Source organism: Labrus mixtus, chromosome 4 (genome assembly GCF_963584025.1).
Source record: "Labrus mixtus chromosome 4, fLabMix1.1, whole genome shotgun sequence".
Classification (NCBI taxonomy): Eukaryota; Metazoa; Chordata; class Actinopteri; order Labriformes; family Labridae; genus Labrus; species Labrus mixtus.
Window position 1 is genome coordinate 7653230 of NC_083615.1, and position 14288 is coordinate 7667517.

A 14288-nucleotide genomic window follows, 5' to 3' on the forward strand; every position below is an offset into this window, starting at 1 on the left:
CATGTTTGGATCACTGTACAATGAAGGCAGGTGGGCTACACTTAAATCCTCTTAAACCTTGACCTCTTCTTAGTCTCAAGGTGTCAACAAACAAGGAGAATTAACAGCTTGCACTGCACAAACACAGTTTGTATCCAAACTGAATGAGTTCAATCTCAGTATGATGACACATTTTACACATTTGTCTTAAATTGGTATAAGACCTGCCTTTCACAAGAAGATAAAACAATGATTTGTGTCCTGTTTTTAACACTTTCATGACAGATTCTGATTTTACTTTCACACAAAAATGGGAAATGTTTTATCGAGGTATAGTTAATTCTGTTATTTCAATCTTTAAGGCATTGCGATTGATCTCACTACACTGACACTGCCTTATACCTTTAGGTGAAATAAGAGATACCCCATTCTCTCCCAACTGACGCAGCAAGGCTGCTCTTTTTTCATTTGCTCCTGTGGGTAGGATTATGGCCCCCACCTATTTCAGCCTGTTGTTAAATAGCAAGGCGCGCTGCCTATCGGGGTAGACAGTCCATTATACAAAGCAGGAGGCTAGTTAGATAACCCACCTGTAAGAATAGCACAAAGGGCAAAAAACAGCAGTATTTTAACATGTACTCAAACAAAAACGAGGGACCACGTAGAGGAAGATCTTTTGACTCCATGAACATTGGCTTTGAAGAAAAGCTGCTCAACAATGAGGTAAGAACTTCTATGACAAATGAATGGTTCTTTTTTTTTCTTCTCTAATAACAACTTCAGAAAGGCTATAAAACCAAAAAGGTAGATTCTTTTTCTTGTTTGTGAAAAGGCTAGTGTTGGTGGATAGATCGGTCCTGGGCGTCTTAATGAATATGCATGTTGTCGTCAGCGCAGATTAATTTAAGCCGTTTTGTTGCAGTAAATTACGTCAAAGAGTTAAGAGGGTTAAAGAGGAATAGGCTAAGTTAAAATTGCATGCCATGTAGGACTAATCATTGCTCAACCTGCGCATCGATTGCGGATTTCCATGGTAGAAGAAAGATTAGATAAAAGATAAAGCGACCAGGGTCTGTATTTTCCCCTTTGAGCACATGCAAATGACACTGTACGATCCTGTGACGATCAACAAACCATATTCTAAAGTAGCCTACATATACTATTAATATCTGTACAACATATTGATTCTTTATTATTTATTTATTTACAATTTATGTTAGATTTTTCTGTGCTGGTTACATTTAGCCTATTTCCTTTTTCCATGTCCACAATTTCGCGACATGAATAAGGGGACATAATATTTTTTTTGAATAAGTCGTTTTTTAAAAAAAGTCGAAATGTTTACTTTTTAGATGCGATTGTGTCTCTGAGAACTTCAGCTGAAACTTTTTTTCAATCTCAACACGGGGCTCTTTATGCAATTCATCAGAAAAACAGATGTAAGCCACAACTCTCAAACTCCATATTCTATATTTAGTATGTATTCGCATTGTCTTTTTTAAAACAACAGGCTAATTGCAGCCTGTATCTTTGTAAAGTTTTAATGAGGAGCATCTGTAAATCAGCAGCCTAACGTGCGCGCTGATTAAACGCTGCCTAATGTCTTTTAAGACACTCACACGCGAGGAGCTAATAATAGGCTTCCCGGCTTTCTAAATGAGATTGTAGTAAGGCGATTCTTTGTGACAGAGACAAGTTCATCTTCGTTAAACCGAGACGCAAAGAGTTGACCCTGGGAAGCGTCCTGATCCAGTCTCCAATACGATGGTACCGACAACGACAAGGCTCTACCGAAATCTGTTGTGCCGCGTTGCCTGCACAATACTCGATGGGCGACATGTGGTAGGAAGCAACACGACTAAATGTAACCGATTATTGTATTGCCTTTTATCCATTTTCTAAAAAAAAAATACAGTTTTATGCATTAAAAAAATTTTTTCAGAGCGTAGTTGCGCATGACAGGAATAAAAAAAAGTGTCTCAGAGGTGTCTGTAAAACTAAAGTGAACGCGAAATCGTTGCAGTCAATCATAACAGATTCGTTTGTCTGTGCTGTTGGCTCGTAAAGTCTTCCTACTAAAACCTAATGCAGGATTACGTGAATGTTCACTTGTTTGTGCAGCGCGTAAGTGAGAGCGCTGTCCAGGGTGCTGAAATGGAAGAGGGGTCGTTATCATCCACATGTTATCTAAAGCTTCTGCATTAATATTGCTTCTTTTCTCAATATGATTTTCAAGAAATTACCCATGTTTCCTTTACAGGGTTACAGGATTATTTAGCTTCAGATGCAGCATTGCTTATGTTTGCTTGTTTTTGTTCACTGGGTTTTTAAAAAGCTCTTAGAGTGATTAGAAGTTGTGCTTTTACTTGATATATTTCGCTGCCTCCATGGTTCAGGCACGAAGGAAATGCATTTTGTTAGTGAGTTAGTTCTCCAAATCAGGTTTATACAAATGTGTAGCATTAAAAATTGAACTCAGTACTTTGATATAAAGGTGTTGAAGGGTTACAAGACTTGGCAGTTCAGGGCTAGGTGCTGTTTTTACTCAACTATTACTAGTGGTGCCCTATTACTTTAATTATTTTTCTGTTTGATCAGTTCTTTACTTTCTGGATTTGCAGTAAAAAAAAAAAATGTCTGGGTAATATAATCACAGATTAAACTAAACTACTAAAAAGTAAAAAATCTCCTCACATGACCATAGTCGGTCAGTCAATGGCAAAGCTGTTCCTCAACTAAAAATTTGACTTTTTTTTTTCATTACTGCTTTTAGATAAACAAATCGACCTTCACAAAAATTGAAGAAAACTCAGAAAAGAAGAATACATCAGAAAAAGAGAGAGCAACAATCATCTTTTCCCTCAAGAATGAAGTGGGAGGACTAGTGAAGGCACTCAAACTCTTCCAAGTAAGGACAGAGTCACTTTGCTTCATTCTTTTTATCTGGATATCCATGTTATACCTACACTTAGCCTACTCATTTTTGGCACTGATAATAAAAATTGTGGGCCACTTAGCAATGGTTCTTTATGTTTCTTGCAGGAAAATCACGTCAACCTCGTCCACATAGAGTCCAGGAAATCCAAGAGACGCAACTCTGAGTTTGAAATATTTGTGGACTGCGACAGCGACCACGAACAACTGAATGAAATCATCCAGCTGCTGCGGAAGCATGTGAACGTGGTTGATATGGAGCCTCCAGATAACTCGTGTCTACAAGACAAAGGTAAATAAAATCCTGCAGATAATGTATTACAAGTATATTACTTACAAAAGAAAAATTAACACCATGTCTTCCTCTCGTCTCAGACATGTATAATGTCCCCTGGTTCCCAAAGAAGATTTCAGACTTGGACAAGTGTGCAAACCGTGTCCTCATGTACGGCTCTGAGCTGGATGCAGATCATCCAGTATGTATAGACTCAAATTAGCCCTCTGGTTAAATCATCACAGTGGACGTTACTTTTATTTGAATTACACTGAAATCTTCTATCTTGCTCTTTTCAGGGTTTCAAGGACAATGTTTACCGGAAAAGGCGAAAGTACTTTGCTGATATTGCCATGTCATTCAAACAGTGAGTTTTTATTTGACTTTTAGTTGGTTATTTTGGAAATGTTTTAAGTTTTAATCTGATAATAAGAGAATTGGTTTTTTTTTGTTTTTGTTACAGTGGGGATCCCATTCCTCAAATTGAGTTCACAGAGGAGGAAGTGAAGACTTGGGGAGTTGTATACAGGGAGCTCAACAAGCTGTACCCCACCCACGCCTGCCGGGAATACTTGAAGAACCTGCCTCTGCTGTCCAAATACTGTGAATTTCGGGAGGACAACATTCCTCAGCTGGAAGATGTCTCACGCTTTCTCAGAGGTCGGTTTTTCATTTCAATTAAATATTTTGCTTCAAATAAAAACATGAAAATGTTTTTACTCATCTGTGTTTTCAAATCTTCTCAGAGCGCACTGGGTTTACCATCAGGCCTGTGGCAGGTTATCTGTCCCCGCGCGACTTCCTTGCTGGTTTGGCCTTCCGTGTTTTCCACTGTACTCAGTATGTGCGGCACAGCTCCGACCCCTTATACACCCCAGAGCCGTGAGTAATACACTCAAGCATATTCAGAAAAGGCATTCTCAGTGTTTATCCTGAGCTATTGGTCCTAAAACTATTTTATCTTTCGTTATCAAGGGACACATGCCATGAACTTCTGGGTCACGTCCCACTTCTAGCTGAGCCCAGCTTTGCCCAGTTCTCTCAGGAGATCGGGCTCGCTTCACTCGGGGCCTCAGATGACTCAGTTCAGAAACTGGCCACAGTGAGTGACAGTTATGCAGGCACATTTGATTAGATCAATATCAATGAAGGTTTTCTCAATGCAAAACCTTGATTTAAAAAATAAATTATTCATGTTTCTGTTTCCTTTGTCACAGTGTTATTTCTTTACGGTGGAGTTTGGCCTATGCAAACAAGAAGGGCAGCTGCGAGCATACGGAGCAGGACTGCTGTCATCTATTAGTGAGCTTAAGGTAAACATTTTAACAAAGGCATGTACAGAGTGTACAACACAGACTCAATCCTCATCTTTAATCAAGTAAATGTATCAGCTCATCTTTAATATAATAAAAACTGCTTTAAGAGCAATATATACATATATATATACCTATAAACCCACTGGCAAATCAATGAAATAACCGATTTAAGAATATAGAAAAGTCACTAATGATGTCTTCACATTTTAAACCAAACAACTCCTTTTAAAACTCCTGTGAAGAGTTTTCATCTACTTGTGAAGGAGACTGATATTTAAACTGTTTTCTCTAAACTAACTAAAAAAAAGCAAACAACCATCAACAAGGAGTAAGACTTTTTATTTTAATGAAGTTATTTTAACGACCAACAGGCTAGGCTACCCAGTGCAGAGCCAACCTACATTCTCAGGTTCTGTCCGGTTGCAGGAACAAATTGATTAAAAAAATAATAATCGCACACTGAAAATGACTTTCTCTTTATTGTGGGCGAACAACGCATTTCGCCTAACTGTACCTTGCTGCTGGGCTAACCTGGGGAAGCTATTGTCAAATGTTGTTCGCTTACTATAAAGTGACAGTAAAGTGTGCAGCAGAATATTCATATATTTTTTCAAATATAAAGTTATTTAGATATTTTAAACTGCTGCAACCAGATAGACGTCAGACGAGGAGATTTGCGAAATGCAAACTGGGAATTTCTTTGTTTACATTTTCTGCATAAAAGATTCACAGTAAGTAATAGGTTTGACAGTTAAACGAAAGCGGGATGAGATTTTTTTGTCTGAAAACACGACTAACAAATGCACAGGACAAGATTAGTAAAGAGATTAAGCTACCACTTTGTCAACAGGGGGCGCCAAAATGAACACAAACTAAAAGTTCCTCACAGCAGCTTTAAGATTGTTTGCGTTCAATTAAAAGACCCAAATGTGTGCCAGTGTTATATACAATGGCTGCAACATATTTCCTGTGTTTCTCTCTTACAGCATGCACTTTCTGGCAATGCAAGGATAATGCCTTTCGACCCCAAAGTTACATCCAAACAAGAATGCATCATCACAACTTTTCAGGAGGTCTACTTTGTGTCAGACAGCTTTGAGGAAGCCAAAGTCAAGATGAGGTGAGCATGGATGCTTGGTAAACTTATTCGAATAAGATAATTAAGAATATAGATGGAAATTATTCACAAACTTGATTGTTTTGTTTTTTTATTTACTCTGATAAATATCTACAAAATATTTTGTTTACTTTAGGGAGTTTGCCAAGACAATCAAGCGTCCCTTCACAGTCAGATACAACCCGTACACCCAGAGTGTGGACGTGCTAAAAGACACTCCAAGCATCAACAGCGTAGTGGAGGAGCTTCGACATGAGCTGGACATAGTCGGCGACGCCCTCATCCGGCTGAACAAGCAGCAGGGCGTCTGACTGCCCACTCACAAGTTTGTCAACGCTTGTCATTCACCCCAAGGCACCGCTGTATAGATACTGCCTGTTTATTGCCCTTTGTCAGTTCAATGAATGTGCACTGCTTTTGGTTAAACGCTCTGTTTTTTCCACTGCATGGTATTTGTCTTATAAAATGTACAGAGGGCACATTAGGTATGTTTAGACAATGAAATGAGTAAACTGCACAAACCCAAAGAGCTGCTTTATCTGACTCACTGTTGAGCTTCAGTTGTACTTGTCTCTTTTGGTTTCTGTACGGCAAACAGTCAATGTCCTTACTTTATTATCCTCTAAGATCCTTTCCAGCTGTAACAAGCACAGATGTGGCTTCATCATTTTATTGTTAACTCTGCTATTGTATATTATCATGTGATTTTTTTTTGTATTTCATTTTATTATTCTTCACATTTAATCTTCCTCACTTCAGTGATATGTATGATCTGTATCGTTTTTATTCCTTCGGTGTATGTATCACATTCCTTTTTGTGTGCTGTTGAGGGAAATATACAAATGAAAACGAGTGTTATAAGAATGTTTTGACGGCTGACTATGACAGATATGGCCCATGTACCTGAAACTATTTTGTTTTAAAGTGATGATTCTGATTATCTACATCTAACTGTAGTACTCCTGATATCAAAACATTATTTTTCTACTGTAAAGAAATATAGACATTATGTGTAGGCTATGTCTCAAACTATTAAACAAATAAAATGTTATTGTGTCTACACAAGTGTGTCAAAAGGCATGTTACCTTCTTAACTTGTGACTTTTTGATGGCTTTGTGATGATGATGAATGCAGAAGAAGATGCTGATGACTATCACTGAGAAACACAATGGAGACACAAGGATCCCTGAAAGAGATTTTATGTCCAGGTTGGGAAGTTAGAGATAATAGCATACATTAAAAAAAAAAAAAAAAAAAAAAAGTACATAATCAGTTACAACTAACATGAACAAGTGCTTGCCTGTAGGCTACTTAAGACATAAATCTGACCATTAATAAAACTTTTGGACTTGACTTCTTGAACACTAGATTGGAGAATGATTTTAAGGGTTTGTAAAGTGTATTTGTGGGAAATATAGGGTCCTTTTTGTTATAATTAAGTGTTTATGCCCAGCTCAATACGATACCTACTACGAAAAAACAGATAGCAGAGGAGTGAGTGCAACGTAATGAAAAAAACTACATATGCAATGGCAACTACGTCAAAACGTTTTTTACGACAGTGTCGCAAGTAAAGCTGCTAGAGTACTCCATGGAAACGAGTCAGCGGACGGAGTTTTGTTGTCACTCCTGGGTAAGTTTAGTATTTTTCACAGTTTAAGTGGTTGATTCGTATATGTACGGCCGGGGAATATAATGGTCTCTAATACTAACCATGGGCAGAAGTGACAGCAAGTTGCGGGACGTTAACGAAGCACTTTTGCTAACGTTAGCTCAAAAACTCCTGCTAGTGTAAAAGCTTCAAGCGCAGCAAACACAGACGGTCGTTATGATTTGTTCAACAGGTAACGACTTACTTAACATGGTCACGTTGGTTCTGGACAATGTTAGTGGTTGTTATCGTGTTTTTTTTTTTAGGGAGCAAACAGCTACGGGCAGCTGGGACAGGGACATGTGGAGGACCAGTCAGCCCCCCGGCTCGCAGACATCACTCCTCTTCAAAACACGGCTGTTCGGGCTGTTAGCGGCGGCGGAGGTCACTCCGTGGTTATCACCGGTAAGAAGCTGCTGGTACTCAAACTGCACATTTCATCTGACATTTCGTGTACAAGCGTCTGTGTTGAGCAGTGTGAGCTGAGCAAAGTATAAAGCTCTTGATAAGAGATCATGTGGCGCCCCCTTGTGGCTACATAGACTTATTGTTAATTCCACATACGACTATAAGACACCACAGTAAGACACACACTAACACAGGGGTGGGCAACTGGCGGCCCGGGGGCCACATGCGGCCCCCATACAACCCTCAATGTGGCCCTCAGGTCATTTTTTTACATATCAATGAATTGGAAACATGAAGAAAATGTGACAAAATCTGCCGTGAAATCATGAAAACCAGAAATACATCCATAATAATATTTGATCACTGGCATATGTTGAGTTAAATTTGAGACATAATTGTTTTTTTTATAATTGATTCATAATTGATCGTTTTTGTTTACCAGAATTTGGCCCTTTGGCAGGGAGAATTAATTGAATGTGGCCCTTGCCGTGACCAAAGTTGCCCATCCCTGCACTAACATATACAAGAAGCAACAAACGTGCATTTCTGTAAAACATACATGTACAGCCAAAATATACACATTTTTAATTAATTTTTATTTAACCTTTTATTTGTCCAGGAAAGTCCCATTTGAGATTAAAAACCCCATTTTCAAGGGAGTCCTGGCCAAGAGGCAGCAAAAATTTACACAGTCACACTCACAACATACAGACAGCAATTAAAATTATAAAAAACAGTTACAAGTAAATAAAAAAAAAAACATGAATGGGTTTTTACTTAAAACGGGTAAGACTCAATTTGTATTTTAAACTGTAGGAAATAGTAGAAGGAAAATAGAAACCTGCACTATCCAGATGGTAAATGGACTTGAGCTTATATAGCGCTTTTCTAGTCGTCCGACTACTCAAAGCGCTTTTATACCGCCAGTCACACCCACCCATTCATACCCTTTCACACACTGATGGCAGTGATTGGTATGTAGTATCATCAGAAGTAACTAATCCCATTCATACACCGTCAAGGACACATCAGACATGTTGCTTAGCTGGGGATCGAACCCTCGACCTTCCGGTTTTAGAGGTGACGACTCTACCAACTGAGCCACAGCCGCCCTGCAGATAGAAACAGTGAACTTTGAACAATGTTATTATTGCACACAGCATCTAGGCAAGGCTTCCTCATCTCCCGAGCTTCATTGCAACCGTTTAATCAAATGTTTAGTAGTGTCAGTGTTGAAAACATTGATTTCTTCTGCGTATCAACAATAAACTGCTTGTTTACAAATGTTTGCTGTGTGTTTTGTGGCGTACAGAGAATGCCAAGGTGTTTGTGTGCGGACAGAATGACAAAGGACAGCTGGGACTTGGACACTGTGTAGACAGACTCACTTTTCAGCTGTGCTGCAGCCTGAGCCAGAGGATCACAAAAGTAGCCTGTGGTTGGGATTTTACTCTTCTCCTCACTGGTAAACACTATTTAACACCGTGCTGTTGTGCTCTTTTTTTTCAGTAGGTTTAAGTGATAGGATGACACTGGGTAGGAATATGTTTTTTCATCGAACAGGGGAAAACCTGTTACGTCACACTGTTGTTGTTTGTTATGGTCAAAGCAATTAACCTGAAAACAGTTTCAGGGGGCTTAATGGTTATGGTATTGAGTCGCTGGATTGACAGGCTCAGTCCACACCCTATACCATTTTTAGGCAGTACAGGGAATCAGAACAACTTTAATGAAACGCATATTCTATAAATTTAGGGATCTCATTCTCTGCAGTCTAAACCATTGTTTGAGTTGACTGCAAAAACAACTGCTTCCTTGTGATTACATGATTAAATATCAGCCTTACATCAAACATGAATGCAGCATTAATCTCACAAACTAGATGGTTAGGGTTGTCCCAAATTCGGCAACAGCTGGAGGCATCTTATGCAGAGTATTTTTCCCTATAGGACCCACCCTCTTTGATTCTGTAATCTTGCTGGCTTTGATTGAGGGTGTTACACAGAACCTGGTATTGTATTGTATATGTAAATGAAGGAGGAAGGCTTGAACTACCTTTCAATCATCTACATATGTCAGTGTTATTTTCTTTAACGTCTTTAAATTGTGTCACTTACAGATTGTGGTCAAGTGTTTGCATGTGGCTCCAATGCATTCGGACAACTGGGTGTCGGAGAGACAGTCAAACATTCTTCCGAACCTCTGGTTATTGAGGTGAGCAAACGAGAGGCTTGTATTTTACTTACTGAAATTAACACAAGATAGCCTCTTTAATATGGTTTTATTTAATTTATCAGTCCCTACTGGTCAAAGCTGCCACAATCCAACTTCACGTCACTTTCTTTGAAGCAGCCATAACTGTTCTGTGTTTTCTCAGAGTCTGAAGGAGTCAGTGGTGAGTGTAGCAGCAGGACTCAGACATTCATTGGCTGCTTCTGGTGAGTATGCAACAAAAGCTTTGTATTTTCATTCAGCTCTTAATCCATTAATACTAATTTTCTGTTCTGCTTTTAGACTCAGGCTGTGTATATCAGTGGGGGCGTGGTCTTTGCAGTCACGCCAAGAGAGCCCTGAGTCCACATCCTGTCCCATCACACCTTAACTCCACAGTGCCCTCTGTAGTACCAGGTTAGTGTAACTCAGCACTGAATTGATATAGTTACAGAGCACAAAGCTTTAAGGGCATACATGATTGATAGTGACCAGCTATGTGTGCCTGTGTTGCAGGTCTGGATCAGAAGACACACATGGTGTCAGCAGGGTCAGTGCATTGTGTGTGCCTCACAGGTATGACAATCATGATGCTGCGTTCATGTTGGATTGGGTTCATTTAGATTAAATATGAAGAATGTTGTTAAAGGGGACATTTTATGAAAATACACTTACAGTGTTTTTGAACATATATTTGAGTAAGTTGAGTGTCTACTGAACCACAAAATGTGAAATAAACCCATCCAGTCCTTTGTTTGTGGTCTGCATGGTCTCCGTTTCAAATTTGTTCAACTTGTGACATCACAAGTGGGATTCTGGTTAAAAAAAAAAAAAAAATCCCCTCCTCTACCCTGGTTTCTCCACCCATGGACTCCACCCCCAGCCTACAGCGGAACCTTTGCGCATGTCCGCCCTTTTTATTCTCGCTACAGAGGAGTGATGTCTACCAGGAAAACTCAGGGGGGGCTCATTGCATTTAAAGAGACACACACACCAAAACAGAGCAATCTGAGAGAGCTGGTTTATACAGGGTCACAAACCTCATCTGGTGCTTGATTCATGTTAAATTTGGACCAAAGAACAGCACAGATGTTTCATTTAGACCACAGCGGGACTGTTTGAAAAGGTAGAAAAGGGGTATAATATGTCTTCTTTAACACAGGCGATTACAAGTAGCAGATCCACTTTATTTAGCAGAAGGTAAAAGGAAACATTGATTTTGCATTATAGGTACGAATTCCAGTGAGATATTTTCACCATGATCAATGTGAAATAGCTGTCAAACTGGCTAAGATTGTCAGTCAAAGCAAACAAGGCTGGAACCTTCTCCCTAACAATTAGTTCAGGTTTAGGTGTCTGCTCACTCCACCGGCTATATGCTACTTAATCTTTTTTTCAAACACTGGGTCACAGTACTAACAGGGCATACATAATAACCTCAAAACACCACTGTGCTTCTATTCACTCACTCAAGGTGTGTTTACTCTTTCAGGTTGTACCAGTGAGTTGTTGTTGCCTGGCAACCAAATAAATCTGCAAGCTCAGGTTTTGTTTGCTCTGGAAGGTCATCATTTGGATTTACAAATTGTTTTGTCAACACCAGGCCTGAGTTGTCTTCTACTTCATGTTCAAACATTATAAAACCGGTCCCTCTTCTGTCCTTTAATATGTGGGAAAGCTTCTCTCGACAACCTCTCCACCTTTTTCTGTCACTGCCTCGGCTGGAAGACAAGTGATGTGTCATCTGTTGTGTGTGCAGGAGGCGGTGATGTTTTTCTTTGGGGAAGCAACAAACATGGCCAGCTGACCAGCACAGAGCCTTTCCTGTCCTCTCCCTCTCTCATGAAGCGCTCACTTCTGGGTGGAGAAAAAGTTGTCCATGTGTGGAGTGGCTGGACTCATATAGTTGCTCAAACAGGTAAAAAAAAAAAAGAGTAATGAATACAGTATTGTGTTTGACCTGCAATGACTTAAAGGCAGTTAAGATATATTAACAAATCATCTGCCATTTTACAGAGACTGGGAGAGTGTTCACATGGGGCAGAGGAGATTATGGACAGCTTGGCCAAAAAGCATCACCCATTCAGAACCCTGAGCAGGAGTCCGTGGGTCCTTCAGCTGGAGGTCCAAACAAGAAGGCTTGCCTGCCCACAGAGGTTAAAGCACTCCATGGAGCGGCACAGGTGATACGTTTAAAATGGGAAAAGAAAGTGGGTGCTTTGGGTGTCACTGAAGTGATCCTTACTGTAATTGATGTTGTCATTGTGTTGTAGTAGGAAATGTCTGTGAGTCCAGCAGGAGGCAGCAGATAAATACAAATAAAACAGGCAGCTGAGGGTTGTTTTGTATGAGGTGAGACAGAATGTCCTGATTGAGAGCCAGTCCGACTAAAAGCAGGTTGTGAAGGATTAGAATGACTAAACCTTACATCTAGAGCAAACACACACACACACACACACACACACACACACACAGAGAGACACACAGACACTCCCAGAGGACTACTTACATCCAGTGAAGGCGAGGGTCTCTTCTCCCATAAGGGCAATTATGTGTGAGCATCACGGGATAGCAGCAGTTAACCTGGAGTCTAAATGGCTGGGGATCGTTGCCAATAAAGTAGATGTCAGGGACGGGCAAGGGCAAGATCACTCTTCTACTGAGCACAGATCATTGTAGCAGAGCTGAGCGTATGTCAAGCCACAGTTGCTATATGTGTGTAAAGCTAAATGCAGGATGGATTAGCCGAGTGGACTATGAATCTCCCAGCCCACCCTAACATGTTACTGCCCAAACACTGTACTTTTACACCCACAGAGGCAATATGAAATGAACTGTCACACTTTTATGAGGCCAATGAACATTACCGGAGTAACAAATCGCAACCTGTCAGTCGGCGTGTTTCTGTTTGTGGCTTGCCACAGCTGTATGCGTTATCAAGAATGCTGATTCGTTAATTCTTGAAGAGTTCGTAGATTTCAGGATCAGAACTTAAATGTGCCCCCCACAGCTCCTGGATAAGGCATAAGAGGGTAAAAAAAAAGGCCATTAATTTGTAAAAGGGTTTGAGTCAGCAAAGGCAGGCACTCCTGCGACAGTAGCATTAACCGTTCTAGACAGCCCAGCGGTGTGCTTTACCTTTTAGGAACACTTTACTGTTAACTCTGCTCGGCTCTCTGATGATGCACCGGGAAGTGAGGGGTTTAACCGTGTCTAATGTATTTACAGAACTGATTATTGATCATGATATTGGCTTTTGGTGCACATAGTTTTGAATAAAAGTTAAAAGACTACACCTTGAGACATGGCATTTTATTTCACTTTCAGATCAGCTTTGGTTCACAAAATATTTCAGTATCTATGTCGGCATAACAATTTAGGTTATCACAGTCTTAGAATTGGCTGTCTGCTCTAAACATGCATTTTGAACACTTTGAAATCTTTGTCTCTACAGATTGCCTGTGGATCAGAACACAACCTCGCCATTGTTGGTACGTACCTCCTTATATTTTCTAATGCTTTTCTTGTCATGCTCAAAAAGCTATTTATAATTTGCTAATATCAGAACATGTACTGATGCAGGAAAAAAAAAGGTACGAGGTCAGTTTTGTACAAGATTGAACACAAATGCACTGGAAATTCACAACAAAGAAAAGAGTTTTCTGAGAAATGAAGCTGAAATAGTTTGAACTTATAAGTTTAAGTACGTGCAAGCAGCTAAAACAGGAGACCCCACATTTGGCCTAACATGACCGTAGCACTTACTTCATAAAAGAACGGAATACACAGAGGCACAGCTAGACTATTTCAAGTGATCCTCCTCCCTGTACTACAGAGTTGGTAAGGAACAGTCTAAAACATAACAGTTAAACATCACTGTGAAATATTAATCCTTCTGGTAATGCTGTAGAGGATTTCTGAGGTCAGCTCATTGCTCTATGGCCTTTGCATCAGGAAGTAATTATAGCATAGATAGATGGGTATCACTGACAGAGGCAATTACTTAAACAAGCCTGTAAAAGAGCTGAATTAAACAAACAGTTTTCCAGTTGCAGATTGTTTGAAGAGCAGTCTCCCTTTTTGCACATAAGAAAGAAAACAGACATCGCAGTCACATCCTTTAAAGAATGACAAACAAACCAAAACAAAAACAGTTGCCTGTTTCTTACTCCCTTTTCAGATGAACAAAGATTTTAAATGTGCTTTTATTTCTTTTAGGCTATTTAAAAGTCTCCTACTCTCCCTTAGTGACTGCCCTTTTTGGAAGTAAAATCCGTTGCATTAAATTTTGAACACTGGCCCAGTTTTCACATCAGCTTGAGAACAAATACGCACATGAACATTGAAACACGAGCAAAGCGGCTCCATTAGAGAGGAAACGCTTGACATCACTGGTA

At 39.8% G+C, this 14288-nt stretch overlaps 2 protein-coding genes across 3 annotated transcripts in view; both read left to right on the plus strand.

Moving 5' to 3' along the window:
• Positions 1-519: 519 nt before the first annotated feature.
• Positions 520-6700, plus strand: tph1a (tryptophan hydroxylase 1 (tryptophan 5-monooxygenase) a). Of its 2 annotated transcripts, none has more exons than XM_061035570.1 (11): positions 520-702; positions 2753-2887; positions 3022-3205; positions 3289-3389; positions 3487-3554; positions 3651-3847; positions 3934-4069; positions 4163-4289; positions 4405-4500; positions 5490-5623; positions 5757-6700. In XM_061035570.1, exons 1-11 carry the CDS (start codon positions 613-615, stop codon positions 5929-5931), a joined length of 1443 nt encoding a protein of 480 aa, XP_060891553.1. In that variant the 5' UTR covers positions 520-612; the 3' UTR covers positions 5932-6700. The 2 variants fall into 2 exon arrangements, with proteins under 2 accessions (XP_060891553.1, XP_060891554.1); XM_061035571.1 differs by lacking the exon at positions 520-702 and adding an exon at positions 1582-1821.
• Positions 6701-7180: 480 nt separating this feature from the next.
• sergef (secretion regulating guanine nucleotide exchange factor) overlaps positions 7181-14288 on the plus strand; it is a 10311-nt gene continuing 3203 nt past the window's right edge. The window contains exons 1-10 of the mRNA XM_061035573.1: positions 7181-7254; positions 7539-7677; positions 8993-9145; positions 9800-9894; positions 10058-10118; positions 10195-10308; positions 10408-10467; positions 11651-11809; positions 11908-12074; positions 13346-13382. Of these exons, the coding sequence (XP_060891556.1) occupies positions 7213-7254; positions 7539-7677; positions 8993-9145; positions 9800-9894; positions 10058-10118; positions 10195-10308; positions 10408-10467; positions 11651-11809; positions 11908-12074; positions 13346-13382 (1027 nt within the window). The 5' untranslated portion in view covers positions 7181-7212. The remainder of the gene's footprint in view (positions 7255-7538; positions 7678-8992; positions 9146-9799; positions 9895-10057; positions 10119-10194; positions 10309-10407; positions 10468-11650; positions 11810-11907; positions 12075-13345; positions 13383-14288) is intronic.

Excerpts from the sequence above, each read along its gene's own strand:
- tph1a (XM_061035570.1), top strand. The coding sequence starts at position 613 with ATGTACTCAAACAAAAACGAGGGACCACGTAGAGGAAGATCTTTTGAC. Across the intron at positions 3,206-3,288 it reads CTCGTGTCTACAAGACAAAG|ACATGTATAATGTCCCCTGG; the intron begins GTAAATAAAATC and ends CTCTCGTCTCAG. Across the intron at positions 3,390-3,486 it reads AGCTGGATGCAGATCATCCA|GGTTTCAAGGACAATGTTTA; the intron begins GTATGTATAGAC and ends TGCTCTTTTCAG.